General features: G+C 40.1%; 1 protein-coding gene across 1 annotated transcript; it reads left to right on the forward strand.

Moving 5' to 3' along the window:
- On the forward strand, nt 1-27165 carry LOC141116696 (low affinity immunoglobulin gamma Fc region receptor II-b-like). Its single transcript, XM_073609087.1, has 8 exons — nt 1-31; nt 848-868; nt 6994-7257; nt 7341-7610; nt 15564-15707; nt 18091-18153; nt 19496-19512; nt 26908-27165. Exons 1-8 carry the CDS (start codon nt 1-3, stop codon nt 27163-27165), a joined length of 1068 nt encoding a protein of 355 aa, XP_073465188.1.

The following is a 27165-nucleotide window of genomic DNA, read 5'->3' on the forward strand; positions in this document are numbered from 1 at the left end:
ATGTCTGTCTTCCTCGCCATTGTGTTCCTGTGTAAGTAGAATGGTTTTTATTCTTTATATTATCTGAGTATTGGTTGAGTGTCTTTTCTTTGAGATTATGTGGAATACACAACTTATCTCATTTCTATGACCAGTTGGATGCTCTACATAAGATACACTTATTATGTTTGCATCTGTTGACTAGTGCTGCTTTATAAGTATTGATTGTAAGCTCTGTTCGTGGTATTGTCACACAGACTTGAAGGCTTCCATTCACAGCTTATACAGCTTTTGAGGGGTGGGGGTCTGATCCCTCCATAAGGGTGAGAATGAGGGTGCCTGGTTTAGAGACAAGGTGAATACATAATTCAAAGTCTGATAGCTGTTTGATTTGAACTGAACAAGGGTGAAGAGGAAGTCGATGATAAAAAAAAGAGCTTCATAAAAGTGATGGTGGTGAGTTGGATGGTGGATGCATAATGCATAAAAGACGAGTCTTGGTAAGAAGGTTATGATGGAAGTATGGAAAGATCTGAAGGGTAAATTAACATGTCCAGTCACTGTTATAAGGGGGCTTATGGGGCGAATATGAGGGCAGTTGATGCCTACACTATTGTGGAGTGGCTACATAAGGTCTGATTGCTTAATCCAACCTCACCAAACCATACTTTAGTTTTTCCATGTGTATTTGTGAAGAAAGAGTGACAGTTCCAATGTTCTTTTGACATGAGAAAATCGGGATCATAAAAATATTCTTGTTAGAATTGTAAACATTTTCACTGAAATTGGAAAAGAACAAAATGACTGAAATACATAATGACATGTACTGTACATAATATTTTCTAAATAGCGCATTTTTTATTTTCAGCTTTAAACATGGGAAAATCTGGTGAGTACAGAACTAAAACCGATACCATAAATATCACTAATAATATAAAAAATATCCACGTGAGCCTAAAGTTTTCCATGTGAAGAAGTCTGGGTCATTGATTACCATTTTCTAGAAGGCTTTTCAAAATCAGCGCGGGTTAACCAAAATTTGCACACAATTGAAATTAAACTTTTGTTTGAATATATCACAGAAATGCTTGTTGGAAAGGTCCATAGTACTGAGATTTATTTTTGGGTTGAACTTAAATACAGCTAAACTTTTTAAAGTTCAAATTTGATAGAATTTCTAAGGAATTAGATTTTTGAATGCATTGAAGTCAATGGGAAATCTAGACAAACAAGACATCCAAATGATGTGGGAAGATGGGCATAGTTGTGTGGAATCATTGCAACATATAAGGCCAGGCTTAGACTAGTAGTAGAACTAATCTTATTAAGTGTTTTTTTACGATGGACACAATTTTGTTTCCTTATTTACCAAGACATCGTCCTGTGGCTTGTGTCTTTGTTTTTGGGCCTGTTGGTCCTGTAAGCAAACTGTGGTACTACTAGACAATTTTTACTTATCCATAGGTGATGGCTTTAGCTATAACTATAAAAAGTCTTTCTGTGGCTTGTGTCTCTTTATTTAGGTTTGTAGATGTTTAATGCCAAGGTGTCTGTCTCCAGTCAAAGACAAGAAAAAGCCTTTTTTCTGGAAACATTTTTTTGGGGGATACAACTAGTACTGCTTGATAAAAACCAATCATTATTACATACATAGACCAGGGTGGTGTTTGCTTAAAGTTGAACCACATTGTGGTGAGTGAGAATTGGCCATAATTTGCAAAAGGATGAATTTTGATCTATCTATGAGCAGTCTTGTTGTCAGAAGTTGATCTATCGATCAACCTGTCTCCAGGTTTTTTTTCATTTGATCACTGCCGGCAGCTATAGCATGTGTGGCTCATCGTACAATCAGAAGAAAATTGTAAAAATAATCTTATATGAAAGAAAAGACATGTAGCACTACCCCCCCTGGAGCCGATGTAATTTAACTGGTTCTTTCCCAAGTGCAGAAGCAGCCAGACACACAGCAACAGTTCATTCGCACCGGTCCATTACAACAGTCTAGGGATGTCTTTTTGTGAGTAAGGTGATATGAGATACTCCAGAAACACTGAATGATAGCAGGAGGACACTTCACTTTGCTAAGCCTTTCTGAATAGTCTTATTGCAGGAGCAAAAAAAGATCTCAGTTTGAGCTACCACTGCACTTTCACCAAAAGGAATTCAGCATACAGTCACTAAGACTCTGAGCTTAGATCAGTACTCATAGTGTGAAAGGATCACCAGATGCCTCCTTCCTGCCTCCACCAGACACTCTACAGTGAGGGAGAGGTTAATTGTCACAATGCCACCGGACAGCTAGACCCTTTCAACTTCCATCCAGCACTCTTCAGTGAGCTCTCCAGACCAGATCCTTAGGTGGAGTCCCTTGATTAGCTCTAGAAAATGCAGCAAAATTCCAGAATCTGCTCAACGGGGCAGAGCCCCTCAGGCTCAGGACTCCTCCTGCAGGACTAGAGCCAGGACTAGAACCAGGACTAGAACCAGGACTAGAACTAGGGCTTAGAAAAGGCCCTCTGACTATTTGTGCACTCTTCGACCACCTAATAAATATTCAGACTGCTCATTTGAGTTTACATTCCACTATGATTCTAGAATCCTCCGGAATACAGGGATAAACAATCAAACCTGCAGCCTTTGAAACACAGAACAGTCCCAAACAATCAACAACTTCTCCACAGATTACAGAGGAGCCAAAGAGAACTACATTTCCCTAATATCAGATCCTAGCAACCTCAATGTGGTTCATTTACTAAAACTGGAGAGTGCAAAATCTGGTGCATCTCTCATAGAAACCAATCAACTTCCTGTTTTTTTTTTTGTCAAAACTTTATTGAAGAAGCTGAAGTTAGAAGCTGATTGGCTACTATGCACAACTGCACCAGATTTTACACTCTCCAGTTTTAATAAATCAACCCCACAGAGTCTGTTTTACCATAAAAGTCTTCCTTCTAGAAATGTGTGTTTAAAACTAGACATGTGCGATTCGGTTCGTAACAAATAGATTTACGTACAAATTTGTTAGTATTCGTACATTCGGATCAATTCAAACATCCGAATAGCTGAAAGAACCAAAATACGAAAATTACGAAATTACGAATAAGCAAAATAACGAACACGCGAAAATACGAACTTAAGAACAGACAAACTTATCGAAGTACGAAACTCCGAAACAGTAAAAGAAAGAAAAAGAGATCTATAACGAATGATTTACATTTCATATTTTCAATCCTTTGTCTTTTCATAATTTTGTATGTTCGTATTTTCATTCGTGTGTTCGTAATTTCATTTCTTCGTCTGTTCATAATTTTGTTTGTTCGTGTTCTCGAATCGTTCTTTTGAATGGACAGTGTAAGTGTATCTTAATATGTATGTTCATAATTTCATATGTTTGTAATTTTGTGTTCAATAATCGTTCTTACGAATGGGCAGTGTATTAGTGAGTGATGTATCTTACTTAATTTTTTTAGCCAATCATCTTACCTTTTGTGTCTGAGTCACACTGCATTCCTGAATCTTTTTAGATTCAGTTGAGGAGGAGACTGAATCCAGTCTCGTGACTGAGGGAGTGGACTGGAGTAAGTACAGGACTTATTAGAAAAGCAAGCATAGGATTATTATTCTTTATTTCCTAGGAAAGTACGAATCAGCAAAAAAGGCAATCTCACAGAAGTAACAATTACTAAATTACGAGTAGTGTACCGAATAAACGAAAATCGTTATCTAACAAAATTACGAATTTCGAATCAAAGAAAATTAGATTAAAACTAATTAAAATACTTTATTTCCACTTTAAGAGAAAGGGAGTTGTCAGCTTTCAGATATGTGTGAACAAGAGCAAAATAGATCAGAAAAAGGCAGAAATGTTAATGATCCATCCGATGTTTATAATGATATATTTCGATATAATTCCTCTAGAATTTTTTAAAGGAAGTAACATAATAAAGTAAATCTGAAGCCATAACCTTTTTTTTGGATAGGTAGGGAAGGGTTTAAATTTCAATCTTTTTCCCGCCATCTGAATCTCATTGGAGAGATTTTTCTCCTTGTCCCGTAGACATAACAGGAAGTCAGAGGAAATCTCAGGGAGGGAAAGTTTAGATGGTTGACACCAGAAAGTAGCCTTATTAAAAAAAAATCCTCTCTTTCCTCTCAAAATTGTAGGTATCCCCTCACTTGCTATTTAATTGGTTTCAAAATCACACCTACAACCCCTCCAAAAAAAACACCACCACAAACACACACACATGGAAACATAAAGGTATCTATTGGGGGCACCTACACACGATAATGTAAATTGCACTACAATCATTACATATCGCCATGCACACTGGGGTGAGAACAATATTTTTCGGAACAATAATCATGGTTAGAGTGAATAGGTAAAGTAAGGAACTAATCCCTTTAAGGCCAAAAAAATCCTAACATTTTCAATATTTGTGCTAAAAATCTACTTTAGTTGGATCAACCAAATGTAAAATAATATAATTTTTCTCCAACAACGTGAAATGTTAAACACACAGAATTACTAAAAATGCCCAAAACACTTCAATCCCTGTGTCCATGTTATAACAATAACATTTTCATTTGAAAAAAATAGATTTTTTTTTTATTTTTTTAGAATGAAAATGAAAATAAGGGAAGTTAAAAAAAACACATGAAGTTCTTCTGTGCAATTCTTGTGTTACTCCAATGAGTCACTTAATCCCATCCACTGCAGAGTGTGTATTGGGTATGAAAAACGTTTCCACTCCCAAACAAATGGTGCTCCACCATGTGTAGTAATATAGACCACCAGATCCCGATGGTCATAAAGACCAATACAGCCAATCATGCCCACGGGATTAAATAGGATAAATAGCCCAGAAAAACGAATTATGAAATGATTGTGCAGTACATTTATTAAAAACGTTTCCATTAAACACACATCCAGTTTAATGCGCTTACATTTAAAAGTGTCCAGACCTGCATCAGCTCGATCGGCCTGTATGCATCCACAGTCAACTCAACTGGCCCAATCATCCTCTATGTGTGTGGGGGGGATTTATTTATTTATTTATTTTTTAGAATTACATGATTAGAGCCTGAGGCTCTAATTGGCTTCAAAAATGGATGGGCTCGGGTGCAGAGAACTGTGCCCCGAGCCCACCCAGTTTTGTGATATTTGAATATTAATGTGATATTGCATTTTAATTAATATTCATTAATGTCTTCCTGATTCACCTCCTGGCCAATCAGGAAACGAGTCCTGAGACCCGTCACTCAATTGGCCGAGAGGTGAAGTGAGCCTATTGGCTGCCTATTAGGAGTAGGAGACGCAGTGGAAGTCACCGCCTGCACCCAGAGGAAGCGCTGCCCGCATCCTAGATGGGGTAAGTATGGGGCTGGATGACCAACCGGGGGGTGGATGTGAGTGCATGGTTGGCGCCCCCCCCCCCCCAAAAAAATATACTACCAACTGCCACTAGTTCCCAGCACCCTCAAGGTTTTTTACCTTAATGCCTTCTATGTATGAACTTAAAAAACCTTCAGCATGCAGCAGCCCCCCCTTCTCCCATTAGACCTACAGTACTTACTCTATCCCGATCCAGCGATGTACATGAGAGCAGCTGCTCTCCCAGGTCTCTTACTCCTCATTGGCTGAGCCATTGGCTCTTGTTACTGTCATTCATAGCAAATGGGCCAATGAGGAGAGAGTGGGGGTGGGGTAGAGCTGTGCTACATGTGTGAATGGACACAGGACAGCGGCTTGGGAATGGGCCTGCTTGGATGCCCCCATAGGAAGCTGCTTGCTATGGGGCACTTGGCAGGAGGGAGGGGCCAGGGGTGCCTGTGAGGGACCTGAGAAGAGGAGGATCTGGGCTGCTCTGTGCAAAACAATTACAAAGAGCAAGTAAGTATAACATGTTTGTTATTTTAGAAAAATCTGCCTTTAATATCACTTTAACCTCCCTGGTGAAATGATCATTTTTGTTCATTTTCAATGATCAGATTTTTGATGCTCAAAGCGGTACAATTCTTTTGCATAGAAATTTGGCGTTATATATTGTAGGCCTGTAATTCTTATGACTAACTCACTTAAATCTGCCCAAACAAGAGTCTAGTAGACATCTCGGGTATAATAAAGTTTGAAACACAAAATCATAAATTATAATATAATAAATAACTATAAATAATTATAACAAATAATAATATAATAATAATAAAAAATATTCAATAATGTAATCAAATCAAAAACACTGAAATTTGCTCAGTTGCAGAATTGTCGCTGTCGTTACTTTCAGTGTTTGATGACGGATTTCCCCACAAATCACCATCGCTCAATTCTGCAAGTGATTCTAATTCATTATCGCTGTTTTCTAGATGGTCTAAAACTGCTTTTGATGTAAAGGGACGGTTTTGGTTGCTATGGACAATCTCCAGTTTCCAGGCAGAAAGAATAATATTTATAATATAAAACTGCATGCAGGGCACTGGACAAACCACTAGGGACAAAAGGGATGTACAATTATTTCATACGGTAATGTAATCTGTAAGATTACAGTGTAATGTATGTATAGTGTGTGTTTCACTTTTTGAATTTGGCGCCGCGCTCCATCCCCGTGCGTCGCAACGCTTGTAGGGAACAGAGCCCCGAACTGTGATAGATCGAGAAGAGACACAGCCGCCGCACACTGTGGGGAGACATCCCGGGATCCTGGGGACAAGGTAAGTAAGCTGTACCTGGATCCTGTGATGTGATCCCGAGTGTGGCTCGGGGTTACCGCTTTTGGTATTGACAATTCACCCCAAGCCACACTCTGGAATACCGCCAGGGAGGTTAAGGGGAGAAGTTTTCATTGTTTAAAATAAAAATTTACCAACGTGTGGGAAAATCTCTGTGCCCAGGACTATAAACATTCCCATTTCTATAGAGAATGATTTTTTTTTCTCATACAAGATGTGATCACCTCTCTGTGTTTTGCTGCACACTGTGCTCTCTATGTGTTCTGTGTGATCTCTTTTCTGCTATAGGAGGGGCCATCAAACCTGTGGTGACCTTCACACCCAACTGGGGGAATATAATATACTATGACAATGTGACTCTAACATGTGATGTGCCGTCTACTGTACCAGAGGAGCCCCGGACCTATCACTGGTGCAAAGATAGGAGACCAATACCTGGAGATCAACAGAGACTTCATATAACATATTCAAGAGTGGAGGACAGAGGAGATTACCAGTGCCGGACCATCGGTGGTGATATCAGTGATCCCGTCTTCCTAAATGTTATAATAAGTGAGTCATCCATCTCATCTCCATCATTACAGATTGTTGGGTGTGAATAGAACAACCTAAAGTATCATTTTATTACATTTCAGATTTTGTCATCCTGCAGAGACCTCCATCTGCCATATATGAAGGAGACCCCTTGACTCTGAGATGTCATAATTTTAGATTTTATAATGCAATAAACACAAAATTCTACAAGGATGATCAGGAGATAAAATCATCAGAATCTGACTCCACATTCCATATTCCTAATATAACGAGGAGTCAGTCTGGACTGTACAAATGTACTAAAGAATTCCAACGCAAGGATGGTCCATATGTGATGGAGCGCTCAGATGAATTCTTTATCTCTGTGAAAGGTAAATGAATGTCCTATTTAAACTGTATTCTTAGAAATATTAGTAGATCCAGAGGAAGGTGAACTCCCATAAAAATATGATCTTTGAAGTGACTTTGTTGCAGAAATAAAAAGAAGAAAAGTGATTGTAAAGACTAAAGATTTGCATTCTCCGCATTAAGGTAAAAGAACGTTCCCTTCTGTGCTTCCCCCAAACACTTACCTGTCACCTCTCTCTATCCAGCACTGACCCCACCAGCAGTCCTCTCTCATCTCTTCCTCCAATCACAGGACACAGAGGCAGCCATTGGCTCCTGCTGCAACCAATCATATTCCGTGAGAAGGGAGTGGGGTGTGTGTCTATGGACAGTGGGGGTGTAATCACATGAACCCCTCCATAGCACACAGCTTGTTATGGGGGTACTCAGAAGGGAGGAGGAGCCGAGAGCACCAGCAGGGGACCCCAGAAGAGGAGGAAAGAGATTATTACAGATCAGGTAAGTATAACATGTGTATTATTTAATAAAAAAAATGAAGCTTTAAAATCACTTTAATTATCACCCATGTCACCCCCCATTTCTTGAATCTTCACCCCCTCCTTGTGTTATTCTTCCATTCACTGGCCCTGATTTACATCTCAGGAGCCTATAGGCAGAGAATTCTGAAAATCCACCCAAAAAATAACAGTACTAATCAACACGCTCACCCCAAACAAGTTCAAATGCTCCCCAAACAAAAATGCAAAAATTCCCCAGTCCAAATCTCCTCTCTTAGCACAAATCCTCTCCACCAAATATCCCCTCCCAGCACAAATCCACTCCTTCAAATCCCCCCTCTTAGCACAAATCCTCTCCCCCAAATCCCCCCTCCTAGTGTAAACATCCCCCCTCCCCAAATCCCCACTACTAGTGTAAATCCTTCCCACAAATCCCCCTCCTAGTGTAAGTTCTCTCCCCAAATTATCCACCTAGCACTAATCCTCTTAACCAAATCCCCCCTCCTAGCACAAATCCTCTCCCACAAATCCCCCCTCCTAGTGTAAACTCCCCCCCTCTCCAAATCCTCACTACTAGTGTAAATCCTTCCCACAAATCCCCCTCCTAGTGTAAGTTCCCTCCCCAAATTCCCTGCCTAGCACAAATCCTCTCCCCCAAATCCCCCTCCTAGTGTAAACTCCCCCCTCCCCAAATCCCCACTACTAGTGTAAATTCTTCCCACAAATCCCCCTCCTAGCTCAAATCTTCTCCTCCAAATCCCCCCTCCTAATGTAAAACCCCTCCAAATTCCCCTCCTAGTACAAATCCTCTCCCACAAATTCCCACACCAACACAAATCCCCTTAAATCTGTCCTCTTAGCACAACCCCCTCCAAATTACCCTTCCCAGCGCAAATTCCTGCTCCCCAATTCTCCCCTCCTAGCACAAATCTTCCCCAATTCTGCTCCCTAATACATACGCCCATCCCCATCCTCCTCCTAACACAAATTACCCTACCCCCATTACCCTTCCCTTCCCAGCACTAACAGCCCCCTCCAATCTTACAGGAGTATTAATGAGTTGGAAGGCTCTCAGTGCCCCCCAGGCCGCCCCCCATGAACATTGTACCCACACCCGATACAAGTCCAGACAGGAGAAGTGTCAGTGAGGAGAGATCTGGGATAACAGCGCTCCTCCATACAGCAGATAACACAGGATCCTCTTAGATTGGATGGTACATGGCTTGATTCCCTGACCCCTACCTCTACAATGACTGCTCCTCTCCCGGAAATGTTTGTAGGGGGCGGGGGATCAAGCCGTGTACTGTGTGATCTAAGAGGATCTGTGTAATCCGCTGTATGGAGGAGCGATCCACTGACAGAAGCGGGGGGAGCACAGAAAGTTCGCACCTCCCCCCAGCTCTCTCTTTGCTGACAATTATCCTGTCTGGACTTGCAGTGAGCGTGGGTACAATGTTCATTGGGGCGGCCTGGGGGGGACAACTGAAACCTGGGGGGCTCAGCCCACCGCAGCACCCCCTAGATTTGGCCATGTACAGACGGGTGCCCCTCTAGGAAAGGTGCCTGTAGGCACATGTCTACAGTGCCTAATGGGAAAACCAGCCCAACTTACCACACTACAGTACCTTACTACATAGAAACATTTGTTTAAATGTAAAGTATGTAAAAAAATACATTTCTTTTAATTTCCTTAGTCTATTCTCATAACCATGGTCCTTCCTACTCCTTAATCCTTATTAGTTATTTAGTTTGTTAATTTATTTATTTATTTATTTTCAAATCCAAAACGATGTCAGTGCTGATGTGATCATTACATGGCTTTATTTATCAGAAAATCTCCGCTGATAGATGGCCTTGTATTTATACACTAAAAGTGCACCTGGAAAGAGATATAATCCTTCTAAGCTTTTTTTTAATTTTTTTGAAATAAAAATGAATGTTTACATGAAAATATTAAAGGTGCTTCTCTAACCCCCATGAGCTTACAGCTGTAATTTTCTCAACCCCCCCCCCCCCCCCCAAATAAATGAATAAAATAAAATAAAAAACAACCTTAAAGGGGTTGTAAACTCTAAAGTCATTCCTCACATTAAAGTAACAAATGTTTAGGTGTCAGCACAACCCCCCCCAGCCCCCCTTTGTTTACCTGGGTCCTCATTCCATCCAGCGCTGTGCACGTTTGCAGATCTTTTCCCCCCTCACTTCCGGGTCACATTTATAACATTTTGATTGGTTAGACCTTAGTGTGTCCCTACACTTTAGACAGAAACATGGCAGGGATCCAGCGGGTTTGAAGTTTTGGGGAATAGACAAGGTACACCCCGCATGGAGGGGTGGCAAACATCGTTTGAGAATTGTCCAGACGTGAAACTCAATGGATCTATCTGACCAATACGCTGAGTCCTAATGAAATGAATATCGACCTGGATTTAAATTGTTTCATCAGTGATTGCTAGCCTAATTTTTTCTTGTTTTGATCTACTATAACCACTATATAGGGATATTTTGAAGACATACCCCCAAAATCGAAATAAGTTTGGTTTTTGTACTCAGTTACGATAAAATATTTATTAATTCTTGAATTGCCCTTCTTCGAGAGTGTCTGTGATATATATATATATATATATATATATATATATATATATATATATATATATATATATATATATATATATATATATATATATTTTTTTTTTTTTTTTTTTTTTTTCTTTGGGTTTTGTGTTATAGGGAGTATGTTTTCATCTCACCTATGATGATTCCCCTTTTTTTTATGATGTCATCTCATAAATGATAATTGTCTCTTTTATCTATTCGTATCAAGCTTCATATATTTCAAATTCATGTATTTCTTTCTTATTAATTCTAATTGTTTGTTTTGGCTTATATTGATGTTTGTGGTGCTGTGCTGTTTGAGATGCGGGAAAGATATTTTTGCATTGTGATTGCATCCTTATGTATGACAGCACTGCAATTTGGGGTTTTAATGTCAATCTATTATCAATGTTTATTTGATGTATGCATTGGTATCTTCTTTTAAGTGCACAAATGTCCTTGTCACCCACCCATGTAAGTACGGGTACTGCACTGGTTGTGTGGTCACGGACATACTAGAGATAGGGTGGCGGCTGTTTCATCCATGTGAGAACGTGTGTGGAATTGCTGGCCACCATGCAAGTTTTTTAAACTGGTCTATTTTTTTTGGTTTTATTTAATCCAGCATTGCTGTGCTCGCTGTGCCTTTTTTCTGTGCAGGGTTGACTGGGCGGGGATTGCGGAGCGTGACATGCAATGTTTTTATGTGCACATTTCTGCAGTCCTGATATTCTGTAAGGGCTGCAGTGTGGAGCTGACTGGCGTTGGACGCAGTGGGGTCTGTGCTGGCGCCATTCACTTTTGGGGGATGGAGAATTAATTCTTCACTTGCTGGGCAAATATAGAGGGCGAGTTGTGCTGCGTGGCCATGCCCTCCAAAGAAGATGTGATGATGAAACGCATTAGAGCGTGACCACGCAGCTCCCCTGTCTGTCAGTCTCAGCACGTGTCATCCTGGGTCTCATTGCAGCTAACAACATCAGGAAGCGGTGAGAGTGACACTCTCTGAACATAAAGTGTACTTTATGAGCCAACCTAAGAAACAATTGTTATTAATCAAGGACAGAAACTCATCCCACACTATAAGGAGACATCAGGTTCTAACCTTTCCCACTGGTGTTGGTCCATGAAGGATTCGATTCTAGGATAGTAGCCCACCTAATAGTGTTTGGAGATACAAGGCATTTTTATAGCTCCTTTGTGGTAAGTGCATTACCAACGAGAACCACTTGAGCGCGGGGTTTCTTTCGGTGACGGTATTCAGGCTTTGAGGCTTCCCTAAGATTCTGAGGGGTCACGGAGTACCACATCTTTCCTAAAGACTTTTTTTGGACTCTGTCACATATGAATTGATGTTTACGTGTGGAATTCGTTTGTCCTTTAATTGCACTAAATACTCCGTTATTTTTTAGCGCTGTTAATGCATGGATGATTATTTCTTATTTTGATCTTTGCATTTTATTATTTAATACAGGTAGAATAAATGACTTGTGACAAAGCTGTCCTTACTGGGTTCTCTATTGACATGTATTATTGTAGTGGATACAGATCAACTTAGTCAAACATGGATAGAAATTGTTTTACATCCATTGCACATCAATGTGTGATTATCAACATTTAGAGAATAAATAATGTATTCCCATAATTTATCATTTCTATCAATATCCTCTTCCAGAGCTCTTCTCTCCTCCAGAAATAAAAGTGACCCCATCCAGGATAATAGAAGGAGATGAGATGACGGTGAGATGTGACATCAGACTGGATCCGCTCAGAGGCGGCACAGAGCTGCACTTTGCCTTCTACAGAGATGGACGGACTGTGCGGGGATACAATGTATCTGATACATACAGAGTGCGGTCATCTCAGCTGGAGGATTCTGGGAATTATACCTGTGAAGTGAGGACGAGGTCTGACACTGTGAGGAAGATGAGTGATGGGCTCTATATACAGATATATGGTGAGGATGTAAACCTAAAAGAATGGCTTTGTTCCAATGATACTTTAGCCTTATACACACTTTTCATTTCTTTATTCCCTGACAGTCACATGTTGAGGAATTAGGACTCATACTGACCAATCATTGTCATCCTTTCCTTTTCCAGAGCTCTTCTCTCTTCCAAAAATAAAAGTGACCCCATCCAGGGTAATAGAAGGAGATGAGATGACGGTGAGATGTGACACCAGACTGGATCCGCTCAGAGGCGGCACAGAGCTGTACTTTGCCTTCTACAGAGATAGACGCATTGTGTGGGGATACAATGTATCTGATACATACAGAGTGCGGTCATCTCAGCTGGAGGATTCTGGGAATTATACCTGTGATGTGAGGACAGCATTTGACACTGTGAGGAAGATGAGTGATGAGATCTATATCCAGATAACGCAGATACACAGTAAGCTTGAAGAATCAAACAAGCCTTTGCTCTTTACATATTCTTCCTTTTTTTATTTAATTATTTTTTCGCACTCTCCCCGTCATCACCGATTCTCTCTCAAATTTCACTTTATGAAAAAGACATTCTTCCTGAGACCCAGTCTGTAGAGATAGTTTGGCAACTTGCTGACTTGACAAGATCCACAACCCACCAAGATGATGCAAATGTGAAATCCATTGTAGCTTATTCCAAGCTGGCACAAAGGATTTTTTTTTCTTGGAGGTGAAAAGACATTTTGATCTAAAAGCCTCCTGATTCTGCAGAAAGAGCGACTAACATGACTCACAGAGAAGAAGGGAGTTCCTAGCTAAGGGCTGATATATCTAACACTATAAAGAAGTAGGGTATACAGGAACATACCAAATCTCAATAAATTGCTAAAAAAAGACTACTGTGGCAGCACCGTACAGTCACATTTTGGTAATATAAAATTACACCAGGGATGTGCAGTCAGGGGAGGCAGGTGAGGCAGAGCCTAACTTGTCATGAACATAAAAATAAAATGATCAACTTGGAGAGTCGTAGTTCAGCTATCTGGGGTCACAGAGACCCCAGATTGGTATCTGAAGTCCTACCCCACCACTGGTCAAAATTTGGGGCTCCTATAACCTATGGTACCAGAGATATGGGCCTCCTTGCGCAGCCTGTCAGAAGCTGCCTACAGAGCAGCCAGTTAAAATACAAGCTGGGACACTCTGTTTGCAGCAGACTGAGAGGATGAGCTCACAGTGCCTCTCCTCACTTCTTGTCAGAGGCACTGAGCACAATGGACAGCTTGGAGTCTTGGACCAATGGTAAAGTACCATTAGCCCCAGCTGTCCAATAAAAATGCTGCAGTGGAGGCACGCCTCTCACTGCAGTGTCAAAGAAGAGGGTGTGTCTAAAAGTCAAATACTCCCTTCCAGCCCAGCCCACTTATCTACAAGGAAAAAACGTGTTTATGGGTTTAAGATTTACCCACAATCCCATGTTTTTCTCACACAGTTAAGAGGGAGAATGAGAATCTGCAGCTGCTGAAAAGGTACAAGCTAAATCATATATTATTATACTATATGAAGATAATCTATTTATAATTTATTATTTATCTATTTACTGTGAAATTACTTCTAACTTCAAACTTCAGTAATTTGTCCATTAAGCCACCTGCTTGAGTACAGTTTTTGAAAATATAGTTAATTACCTTAAAAACAATATATAAATATATTTGTATATTACTTACTTATGGTAATTAACCCCTTGCCACCCAGGCCAATTCTTATGCCCCGTACACACGGTCGGATTTTCCGATGGAAAAGGTCCGATCGGAGCGTGTTGTCGGAAATTTCGACCGTGTGTAGGCTCCATCGGATATTTTCCATCGGGTTTTCCGACACACAAGGTTTGAGAGCAGGATATAAAATTTTCCGACAACAAAATCCGTTGTCGGAAATTCTGATCATGTGTGCACAAATCCGATGGACAAAGTGCCACGCATCCTCTGAATAAATAAAGAGATGAACGCTATTGGCCACTGCCCCGTTTATAGTCCCGACGTACGTGTTTTACGTCACCGTGTTTAGAACGATCGGATTTTCCGACAACTTTGTGTGACCATGTGTATGCAAGACAAGTTTGAGCCAACATCCGTCGGAAAAAATCCTAGGATTTTGTTGTTGGAATGTCCAAACAAAGTCCGACCGTGTGCATTACACTTCTCTCCTACATGTAAAATCATCATTTTTTTGCTAGAAAATTACTCAGAACCCCCAAAATATATTGTTTTAGCAGACACCCTAGGGAATAAAATAAAAGACACTTTTTTGTTCTGCAGTGTGCATGAGCCCTAAAGGTGACATTTGAGTTTTGGACACTTTCTACCAAATCAACCATTGGTTTGTTACACTTTACAGATCTGCTTACGTGTTAAGGTTATTACAACGTATATTTTTGCATTAAAGGTTAACTCCACTTTGGCAAAGAGAAAAAAGATATAGTATATACAATTGCTACACAAGCCATGTTGCAATTTAATGTTTCTAAAAGTCTTCTTTCCTTTATAATCTGCAGAGCTGTAATATTCTGTGAAGTTAATGCAACATGTTTCTTACAGATAATGATTTACCCGTGGCAGTAATCGCTGCAGCTGTAATCGGGAGTCTTGTGGTCATTGTTTTCTCCGCTGTTCTTATCTGGAAATGTAAAACAAGAAAAAAGTTTTCACATCAAGACCCTCATCACCCTCATCACCCCCCCCCCCCCCAAATAAATGAATAAAATAAAATAAAAAACAACCTTAAAGGGGTTGTAAACTCTAAAGTCATTCCTCACATTAAGGTGACAAATGTTTAGGTGTCAGCACAACCCCCCCAGCCCCCCTTTGTTGCAATTTAATGTTTCTAAAAGTCTTCTTTCCTTTATAATCTGCAGAGCTGTAATATTCTGTGAAGTTAATACAACATGTTTCTTACAGATAATGATTTACCCGTGGCAGTAATCGCTGCAGCTGTAATCGGGAGTCTTGTGGTCATTGTTTTCTCCGCTGTTCTTATCTGGAAATGTAAAACAAGAAAAAAGTTTTCACATCAAGACCCTCATCAAGCAATACCTACAGCAGGTAATTAGAATTCATTTATAGTGCAGTATTTTTTTTTACTAATTAGAACCTTTCAAAATGAAATGAAGGTTCAGGCACCATTTTAACAAAAAATAAAAACCGCAGAGGTGATCAAATACCACCAAAAGAAAGCTCTATTTGTGGGGAAAAAATGATAAAAATTTCATTTGGGTACAGTGTTGTATGACCGTGCAATTGGCATTCAAAATGCGTCAGCGCTGAAAGCTAAAAATTGGTCTGGGTAGGAGGGGGGTTTAAGTGCCCTGTAAGCAAGTGGTTAAGCAAAGTTCACCTACAGTAGGTGACTGCGATATTTCTTTTTATTTTTGCGCATTTCTCGGCGAGATTTGACACCTGCGAGCCCCGTCGCAGGAGCCAGCACCGAGATGGCTTGACCCCAGAGTCCCTGCGCATGCTGGGACCATGACGTCACAAGGGGGCGGGGTCACCGCCTATATAAATGGCTCCGCAGCTCGCACAAAGCATTCCAGACGGAGAGAGTGTTGTGTCAACATTGGGAGAAGAGAAGAATCGACGAGACAGTGGCGGCGATACAGCGGCGGCGAGACAGCGGCGGCAAGACAGCGGCAGCAGACCAGGCCCCTCGCTGGCAAAAGTGCTGGAAGAAGATAGCGGCGGGGCCCGGGAGAAGAGGCGGAACCCCCGGAGAAGGGGCCGAACACCGGGAGAAGTCAGAAGGAGACCCCCCAAAGTCGCAAGAAGACCCCGGAGCTGCCTAATAAATTAATCTTAATACCTGTGTGCTGTGTTTTTTTTATTGACACTTTTCCCTAGGTGAATGGGTAGGGGTACCATGTACCCCATACTCATTCACACAGGGTGGGGGGCTGGGATTTGGGGGCCCCCTTATTAAAGGGGGCTCCCGGATTCCGATAAGCCCCCCACCCGCAGACCCCGACAACCAACGGCCAGGGTTGTCGGGAAGAGGCCCTTGTCCTCATCAACATGGGGACAAGGTGCTTTGGGGTGGGGGGGCCCCGCAGGGTGCCCCCCTCCCCCAAGGCACCCACTCCCCCATGTTGAGGGCATGCGGCCTGGTACGGCTGAGGAGGGGGGTGCTCACTCGACCCCACCCCCTTTCCTGGCCGGCCGGGCTGCATGCTCGGATAAGGGTCTGGTATGGATTTTGAGGGGACCCCCACTCCAATTTTTCGGCGTAGGGGGTTCCCCTTACAATCCATACCAGACCTAAGGGCCTGGTATGCCCCTGGGGGGGGAAACCCACGCCATTTTTTTCATTTAAAATTTGGCGCGGCGTTCCCCCTCAGGATTCATACCAGACAGCTGTCAGCAGTGCCTGTCACTCATCAGGAAAGGAAAACAAAGTTTTCCTTTCCCGATGAGTGAGCCAGCGCGACATGCACAGTACCCTGTCGCCGATGGTATTGTGCTGGAAATACAATCTTGCGGTCAGGTACTGTAATAATAAGACCTCTTTGTTGAAAAAAGGCCCTATCCTCATCCCAACCAATAAGAATATCTTGGTACTGGTTGGATTTGCACAGTTAATTTTAGTTGGTTACCATGGGCTTACTGCATTAAGAATACAAACATTTTATTTAATTAATTAAAAAAGTCTAGTTGATGAATACAATAAAGTATATAAAAAATAAAGTAATAAAATACAGATTAGGCAGGACAATGGAAAACTCGATTATAATGTTTAGAATGCATTTACTCAAGGAACCAATCCCATGACACTTATCATCAGTGCAGAAGGATCATTATAATTAAAGATATCAACTGATTGTCATTGTTAATTTAATTTTGCATATTGCCCTTTGCCTTGTGAAATAGGCAAAACAGGTATACATAGTCAATATGCTTTGCCTGTATATTAGTCTGCTGCACATATATCTTGTTTTGAGTTTAGTATTAACTTTGTCTAAGTAATTATATTGATTGACCAAATGCCTGTCGTTAATTAAATGCTGTTGCTGTTTATTGGGGGGGCTCCTTGGGGGCTCATCCGGGATGCACACTTTACCGATCTGGTATTGTGTGTGTGTATTTATTGATTTTTTCATTAAAACTTCTATTGAAAATATGTATACATACACTAAAACTTTTTTTTTCTATGAAATAGAGAATATCAATAAGCAATAGTCAGAAAAACTTCAGTCAGGGTGTTTTTTACCAAAATCACTACAAATCAGAATGTAATTTAAAAAAATTGTACATAGCCATGGAAAGTTTTGTTTTATTTTTAAATCTTGATGGTCCTGGGACAAAAAGCTGTGTTACATATTGTAAATGTATAATTTGAAGGACATAAGCACATGACAAAGGAAGGATTACTTTGATTTCATTGTAATGTCTGTTTAATAACTATGAACTCACCTGCATGTGATTTTTTCTCCAGGAAATAACCCCGATCTACAAGATGTCTGCTACACCTACCTAGATATAAGTCAGCTTTCCAAAGGTTAGTTGTCATAGTAGGTGACTGTATTTGTCAAAACTTTTAAATTAAATAGAAAAAGTATACTTCTGAAGAAAAGAGGGTACATTTCAAAATTAGTTATATCCTCTATTTATAACTGAATTAAGAAGATTTATACCTAATGACCCATATAGGTCTCGCTGTCACCACAGAAATAATATTTTATGCTCATAAATATTAGACATTATCGTCCGAATGCATTTTTACCCGAATTTTGCATATTTTCATGTTCTTTTTAACAAAAAGATAAAGAACCAGCAGAATCCAAAATCCAAAAGATCCGCAATAAAAAATGCTTTATTTTGTATCCATTATATTTTCGTATGGTTGCGACAACAGTTCCATATAGATAGATAGATAGAAGATTAGAATTCTACTATAGCTTGTGGGCGGAGCATTCGACTGGCAATGTACGATCGCGGCGTCGTACAGTTTAGCTGCTTCGTCTAATCTTCTTAGAACATCCGACAGACACCATAAGCCTTCAATTGAAAGATTCAACCTTAATTAATTCAGGTTTTCATACGAATGCACTTTTTAACTAAACAAAAGAAAAAAAAATGAATTTCGAGAGTAACTAAATAAATTTATTTTTTGGACCAAACTGAAATTCCAAAATGAAATATTTCAGTGTGCAAATGTATAATAAATTTAATTAATTGAGCTTCCCTTAAATTGGCTCAAATCTTTATTCAGGACAAGAATGTGATTACCATATTCATTTTTAGTTTTATAATCCAGTGGTTCTTAACCCCCAGATTGTAGCCCAGTGCCAGGCCATGGCTTGCTTTCTCAGCCAGCTGCTGATCCCTTAAGCTCTCACAGTGCCTTCCAGCTCCCAATGTGTACCCCAACCTCCCATAGTGGCCTAAAGTGTCCCCAGGCCCCCTGAGCACCCCCAACATCCACAATGCCTCCCACAGTGCCCCTCCCCCCCAGTCTGCTGCACAGCCTCTGGCCCTCCATAGTGCTCTCCACCGCCAACACTGTCCCTCACCCCTACAGGGCCACCAAGTCTGTTGCAGAGTCCTCGAACCCCCTCCGTAACCTCCATTTTCCCCCATAGTGACACCAACCTTATCCAGAGCCTTCCAGCATTTCAATACATGTTTTGTATTTCCGTACTTTTATTGTTTGAGTATGAACTTTATTCTTTACTGTTGGGGCATGGAAGGTTTTGGAAGAATTTTCCATACCCTGATCTTAAAAAGTTTGAGAACCACTGCTCTAATCACACCATCTTTGGCAACAAGAATATATAAAAGTGTTATGTTTTTCTTTAATATAATAATTACTGATCATTGTTTTCTTATTCCCTTTATAGGTAAAAGAATTAAACATGTAAGTATCCAACATATTCGGGTCGGCGCCCGCTTCCTCAGGACAAAGTGGGGGATAATTATCACTAATTAGTAACAATATACATTCATTTTTTTGTAGAACGATGGACTAACTGAAAGCTGAGTTATTTTTAATACCTAAAACAATGAAATGATAAAACAGATTTTCTGAAGTGTAATATAAAGTACAAATATACAAGTATGCAGATTCATTTAAAATAATGCTGATTTAATGTATATGATTGGATGCTTGAAGCTAACATGACTTTATTTTAGCTCACTTCACACTTAAAGTGGTTGTAAAGTCAGAAGCCTTTTTTTTATCTTAATGCATTCTATGCATTAAGGAAAAAACCTTCAGTGTGCAGCTCCCCCCCTTAGCCCCCTTCATACTTACTTGACCCTCATCTATGTCCAGCACTGTGCACAATAGCAGCAGCTCTCCCTGCTCTTTCCCTCCTTGTTGGCAGAGACAGAGCAGCTGGATCTATTGGCTCCTGCCGCTGTCAATCACAGCCAGTGGTGTGGGGAGGGAGCAGGGGGGCAGGGCCAAGCCACACTTTGAGGGTCTACAGATGCGCAGAGTTGGCTTGGGAGCGAACATGGATGAGTGCCCCCATAGCAAGCAGCTTGCTATGGGGCACTTGGTGGGGGGAGGAGCTAGCAGTGCCAGTGGAAGACCGGAGAAGAAGAGGATCGGGGCTGCTCTGTGCAAAACAATTAAAAGGAGCAGGTGAATATGACATTTTTGCTTCTTTTTTTATTTGAATGCTTAAAATCAATGAAGGATGTCTAAACTTAAGGAAATGTTTTTTTATTTATTTAGGCTTAGCAGTCCTTAGGTATGGTGGCTTCCTTTTTTATTTCCTTTTTCCAAGCTAAGCACATTTTTTGTAAGTACAGGAAACTATCTGTTGATCCTACCAGAAAGCCAATGTCCCTGTAACTTGGAAAGAAGGTTATTTAAAGGGGAGCAAAACAAATATATATATATATATATATATATATATATATATATATATATATATATATATATATATATACTGTGGATATAGCCAAAACACACATGTATATAAAAAAAAAATATTTTTTACATCAATAAAAGAATGGTACAAAATCCACAACAAGAATAAAGTATGCCTGTGTTGAAGGTTTACATAAATATATGCACTCACCGACCACTTTATTAGGTACATCTTGCATTGTTTTAATCAGGTCGACATTGGGATATCAAAATTCAACGCATTTCTCGGGTCAGCGCCTGCTTCCTCACAACAAAGTGAGGGATAATTATCAATAATTAGTAACAATATACAGCCACAGTTTTATACAATTTAAATTCAAGACAACATCCCTGGTGATAGATATATCCAACCATCAGTGTACAACTACAGAGGAGGGGCCTCATTATCCAGCCAGGAAAGGGCAAACTGATTTTAAATGGCCTAATTTATCACTCTCGATTGCATCTATAAAGATGGCTCCTCAGATAACAAACACCAACCAAAGACCAAACGTCAACAACGCCAAACGTCAACCAATGTAGCTAAATATTTCAATGGCTGTTATCCAGGAGACCCCTCAGCTGTATCTATACAAGGTGTAGAAAAGATCATGGTAGCCAGGAGAGGTGGCGATAAGTTCAGACTTCTGTATAAAAAGGAGGTTTTTTGGATCTTCCATCTGGGTACATGGAAACCTGTAGGACTCAACCATGAATGGGGTGTGTCACATTTTTGTGAATGAGTAAATTGCATCCTAATTTTTTGCTATAAGTGAACCCGATAGACAATTTGTCTAATTTTTCCTAACTTTTTCTAAAATGTGGGTTTTAATTTTCTAATTCTTTCTATTTTTTTATTCAATCTGTTCGTCATATGATTCTTATGATGTTTTATATCTGATAAATGAAGATGCAGCGCTAATATAATGGAATAATAAATTGATTGATCAAAAAAAATATATTGGTGAAAAAACTCTCAACTGAGAAAACTAATACAAATACCACACATGATTTGCTAACAGTGATACCACAAATAATGAATTAATTGGATATGAAACAACCAATGCATATAAATGATAATGAAATTAAGTCTCATTTAACAAAACTAAGGCAGATACCATTAAAAAATTATAAAAGTGATACGTGATAAGATATAAAAAACACATAATTTGATGTTTTAAAACATATATGGAAATAAAAAGAAAAAAAAAGTCACTAATGAAAGAAAAATATGTAAGCAAAGTCCCAAATCCAATAAAAATCAATAAAGGTCCAGATAAAATGTGAAGATAGAACTCCAAAAAAAAAAAAAGAAGTGCAAACAGTTCCAGTCTCCAAGTTAGTTACATAGTAGGTGAGGTTGAAAAAAGACACAAGTCCATCAAGTCCAACCTATGTGTGTGATTATGTGTCAGTATTGCATTGTATATCCCTGTATGTTGTGGTCATTCAGGTGCTTATCTAATAGTTTCTTGAAGCTATCAATGCTCCCCGCTAATTCACACCCAAGTGAGTATTAGCGCTCCTTACTGACTACAGATGACCACCATAAGGTAGCCTCACCAGGCACAGGGAAATCCAGGTATCCCAGAAACCTATTCCAACGTCTGCAGTATGAAACTAAGATCGTGGTGCTGAAAAGACAAAAGCAGAAAATGATCCCATAGTGTAGTAATTCATAAAAGGTAATTTAAAAAGCCAAACGAATTGCACTTACAAGATATTTCATCCTTTAAAAACATAATGAGTTGTAGATGAAAGATGGAGATTGCGGCGTCTCCAAAGGCTTCCTTCCACTTGCTATTTGTTTCCCATCAATCTCCTCAGAGAAAACATAATGATGTCACCGTCACGGGCTCCACCCTACACGTTCCGTCATGATAGAATGTCGTCTGGGGATTGGCCAAGTGACGCTGTCATTACGCTTAAGGTTTAAATAGTCCCACAGCTCCATTTTAGATACTGGCCACTCTATATAAAATTATGGAAACAGAAACAGCTGCTGGCTGCCTATGCAAGCTTAATGGATAAGCCAAAGGAAGGCCAAAAGCAAAAGGAAGGGAATTTTGCCATCTTGTGGCCAAGAAGTATACATATAAGTGACCCAAACAAATATATAATACAATATAGAGTCATTCATTACATGCTCTACGGAATGTGTAGTGTATATGATACAGTGTCCATGCTCCAAACAGTGCATAGGATGCACAAAGAGAGCTCTACATGTGTGTTTGTCTGAGAATGTGGGGACATCAAGCGTGGTTTCAGTAAACATAACCTGTCCAGACACTATGCTAAACACCATGATAAAAAGTTTAAAGAGACTCTGTTTTTAGCTTTGGACAAACTTCAACTCCACTGGAGGGGCATAAATAAAGTTAGGGCCATCTCCAGGCTTGAAACGAGATGTATTTTTGACATGAAATCCTATGTACCTTTTGGCTTAAACATCGACTGGGATATTAATTGTTTTATTAATAATTCTTTTTTTTTTTTTTTTAAATAGTTTTTATTCAGAATTTTGTCAGTTTACAAAGATATACATCGCATTTACAAGTTACAGGAGATATCGTAAACTGGGTTAATAAGAGAGAATAAGAAAATAATAAAAAAAAAAAATTAAACCAAATAATAGAGGTTAACAGATATATATATAGGTTGTTGTTCAGTATCGCATGTTAATTATGAGGAATAGATCAGGGCAGGAGAGGCCATGTGTCTCCGCCAGCCACCCCAATGGGAACTATCTGTGACTCAGCGGAGGCACAGCCCCCCCATGTCTACATGTCCACATCAGTGTTAATCCTTTTATATCTGTTAGTATTTATATAACAAGAGCGTATAGCTCATAACTAGATAAAAGTAACTCTTACGTAAATTATACAGGATCAGTTCAGAAACCATATGGAAAGGGGAGGCTAAGGTTCTAGGGGAGCCAAAAAAGGTTGATGTCATGCACTCTAGTAGTAGTGAGTAGTGTCATGGTGGATTGCGATGGGTGTTATACCAATTAATCCAGTGTTGCCAGCGTGGGAGAAAAGTGTCGTATTTTCCACTAATTGATGCTAACATCCTTTCATAAGTGTAATGCAAAGATAGGGTATTTACCGTTTCTTCTATGTCTGGTGGATCCAATGATCTCCATTTCCTTAGGATCACTAATTTAGCAGCTAGGAATAGGTGGGTAGTAAATTGTCTATACAATGGTGGTATGTGTTCTATGCCTATATTTAGGATGGCCAATGAAGAGGTGTTAGTTATGTTGAGATTTGTAGTTTGACGTAAAATGTTGAAGATGTGGGACCAATAGGAGGTCAGGTGTTTACAACCCCATAGGATGTGGTAGATAGTGCCTGGTTGCCCACAATTCCTCCAACAAGTGGAAGGTGTGGAGCTGTCAAACTTAGCTAATCTATAGGGTGTGAAATGCCATCGTTGTGTGATCTTATGTGAGAGTTCCCAGAGGTTGGTGCTTTTGGTGGCTGAATGGATGTGTTGTAAAGCCTTGTGCCATTGTTGTGGGGAAAAGGAGTCATTGAGATCTCTTTCCCATGCTAACATGGAGTTTGTTTTGGTAAATATATTTTTATCATGAAGATAAGTATAAAATAATGAAATACCTCCTTTACGAGGTAGCTTGGCATTTAAGTACACATGAATTTGCCAGAATAGTTTGTATTGGATGTCATGTGTTTTAAGATAAGAGGCAATTCTGAATTAATGAAATCTGTCTGAAGTAGGTAGGTCATAGGATTTTTGTAGATCATCAAACGATTTAGCATTAAGGCCAGAGTGTACATCTGAAACCCATTGTATTCCTCTCTCTACCCATTTAGCCACGGATATATCTGGGATCAACAGAGCCAGTGTTGATAGAGGGATTGGCAGGGATATGGTGGGGGATGATCTAGATTTGGTGGTTATCAATGTCTTCCATGAGCTGAGTGTCGCTAGAATCGGGAGAGAGAGGTCAGGAGGTTTGGATTTAAGATGCACAAAAGCCAACAAATATGCATATATGTTGTCACCTGGTATTGTGGATTGTTCAATAGCGCACCAAAGCGGTGGTTGGTGGAGGGGAAACCACCCTCTTAATTGTGCCAGGATTGCAGCTAAATGGTAGTCAGCAAAAATCGGTAGGCCAACCCCACCTGCTGTTTTGGTTTTACGGAGATTGATGAGCGCGCTTCTGGCTTTTTTACCTTCCCATAGGTATCTAGAAAGTGTAGATTGTAAAGTTTTAAGGTGCTGTCGAGGAACTGGAATAGGAACCGTACGAAATATATAGAGTATTTGTGGCAGAAGTTGCATCTTAAATGCGGCCAACCTACCGGACCAAGACAATGTGTGTTTGCTTATGGATTGTAGGTTCGTATTTAAAGAGCGTATCAAAGGAAGGTAGTTAGCATGAAATAGTTGCGTAGGGCGGGACGTTAGTTTAATACCTAGATAAGTTATTTCATGGGATTCCCAGATATATGGGTATCTGTTTTGCAAAAGTAATTTATCGTTTGCCTTTACACCAAGATCCAATATGTAAGATTTGGTTTCGTTCACTTTGTAATACGATATTAAACCATATTCGTGTAGTAATTGAGACACGTGTTGCAGAGAAGACACCGGATTTGTTAGCATGAGGATTACATCGTCTGCGAAGAGACTGATGACATGTTTACGATAATTAATAGGAAAGCCTTGTATATTAGGGTTTTGTCTGATGCTGGACGCTAGTGGTTCCATCAAGAGGTTGAAAATGAGTGGGGAGAGGGGACATCCCTGGCGGGTGCCATTTGTGATTTTAAAAGGTTTAGATAGCATACCTGAGGTGTATACTCTGGCTGATGGTGTAGAGTAGAGGGATAGTATGGCAGATAGTATGTGACCCCTAAAACCAAATTTTTCCAGAGTGCTTGCGAGATATGTCCAATGTACTCTGTCGAACGCCTTCTCTGCATCCAGAGCAAGAAGCAGAGAAGGCGTCCCTTTCTTCCTGGCCATATGAATCACATCTATCAATCTTCTGGTAGCGTCAGATGTTTGTCTGCCTTTGGTGAATCCACATTGGTCAGGGTCAATTATAGTGGGGAGAATGTCAATGAGCCTTAACGCTATCATTTTAGCATAAAGCTTCAGGTCAGTATTCAGTAATGAAATCGGTCTAAAGTTTTGAGGAACATCCGGTGTCTTCCCTGGTTTAGGCAGCGTTACTATTAAAGCCTCTAACATCTCAGAAGGAAAAGAAGATGAGACAGCAGCGGCCTCAAACACCCTGAGGAGATGAGGACCTAAACATTGTTTGAAATTCCTATAATATTCCCCTGTCAGGCCATCCGGTCCTGGTGATTTATTAGCAGGTAGGGTGTCAATAACTTTCAGTAACTCAGATAATGTGAAGGGGGAATTCAAGGCTTGGATTTGTGAAGTGGATAGACTCGGTAGGTCAATGTGTTTTAGGAAATCAGTTATGGCGTTTTGTGACGGTTGGTTGAGAAGTTTGTCTTGATTTAAATTGTATAGGGAACTGTAGTATTCACTAAAAGCATTGGCGATGCTTTGAGGGTCAATCACTTTTTGTTTGGAGGAGGGGCTTAGGATGTAAGGTATTTTATTTTTGTAGCGTTGGCCTTGCAATTTGCGAGCCAATGCCTTTCCAGCTTTGTTACTGGTCGAATAGTATGACATTTTGAGTCGTCGTTCTTTTTGTTCAAAGGAGTGGAGTAGTTCTAGTCTGAGGTCATGTCGGAGATTAGTTAGTCGTGTACTATTCTGGCGTGTAGGATGTTTTTTATCTAGTTCCTCTAGAGATTTGATATCTGCAAGTATGGTGTCAAGCCGCTGCTGTCTCTGTCTCTTGAGTTTCGAGGCCAATTGAATAAATATTCCTCTAATGTATGCCTTGTGAGCATTCCATAAAACAAACGGATCATTAGTGGAAGAGTGATTGATCTGGAAGTAATCAGACAAGTGGTTCTCTAATATTTTTTTGGTGGTTGGTGATTGTATCACTTGGGGGTTTACGCGCCAGAGGTATGCTCCATTAGTGGGGTAGTTATCCCCAAGTGTCAGGAGAATAGAGGCGTGGTCCGACCACGTAATGTTATTTATTTGAATTTGAGATACTTTTTGTAGCAACCACTTATCCATCAAGACCAGATCAATCCTCGAGTAAACACAATGTCTATGAGAATAAAATGTGAAATCTCGTTCACTAGCATGCGTGCATCGCCAGCAATCGAATAAGTCATGCGATCGTAGGAAAGCACGTAGAGAAGGAGATTTTTGTGAACAGGACGAGGTAGAGTCCATGTGTGGATCGGGAGTAATATTAAAGTCTCCACAAATTATAAGGGAACCTTGTTGAATTTTTTTAACCTTTTTCATCAAATTATTGAGAAAGTGAATTTGTTTGGTATTAGGAACATACACATTCACCAGAGTATAACGGGCGGAATTGATATTGCATACAAGTATGAGATATCGGCCCGCTTCGTCAGATATTTCGGAGTGAAGCTGAAACGATACAGAGTCCTTAATGGCCACCATGACTCCTCTCTTTTTCGCTTTCATACTGGAGAAGAAGTAGTGTTGGAAGTTTCTGTGAGAGCAGTAAGGTGGGGCTTCTTGATGGAAGTGTGTCTCTTGAACACATAG

Source organism: Aquarana catesbeiana, linkage group LG13 (genome assembly GCF_042186555.1).
Source record: "Aquarana catesbeiana isolate 2022-GZ linkage group LG13, ASM4218655v1, whole genome shotgun sequence".
NCBI lineage: Eukaryota > Metazoa > Chordata > Amphibia > Anura > Ranidae > Aquarana > Aquarana catesbeiana.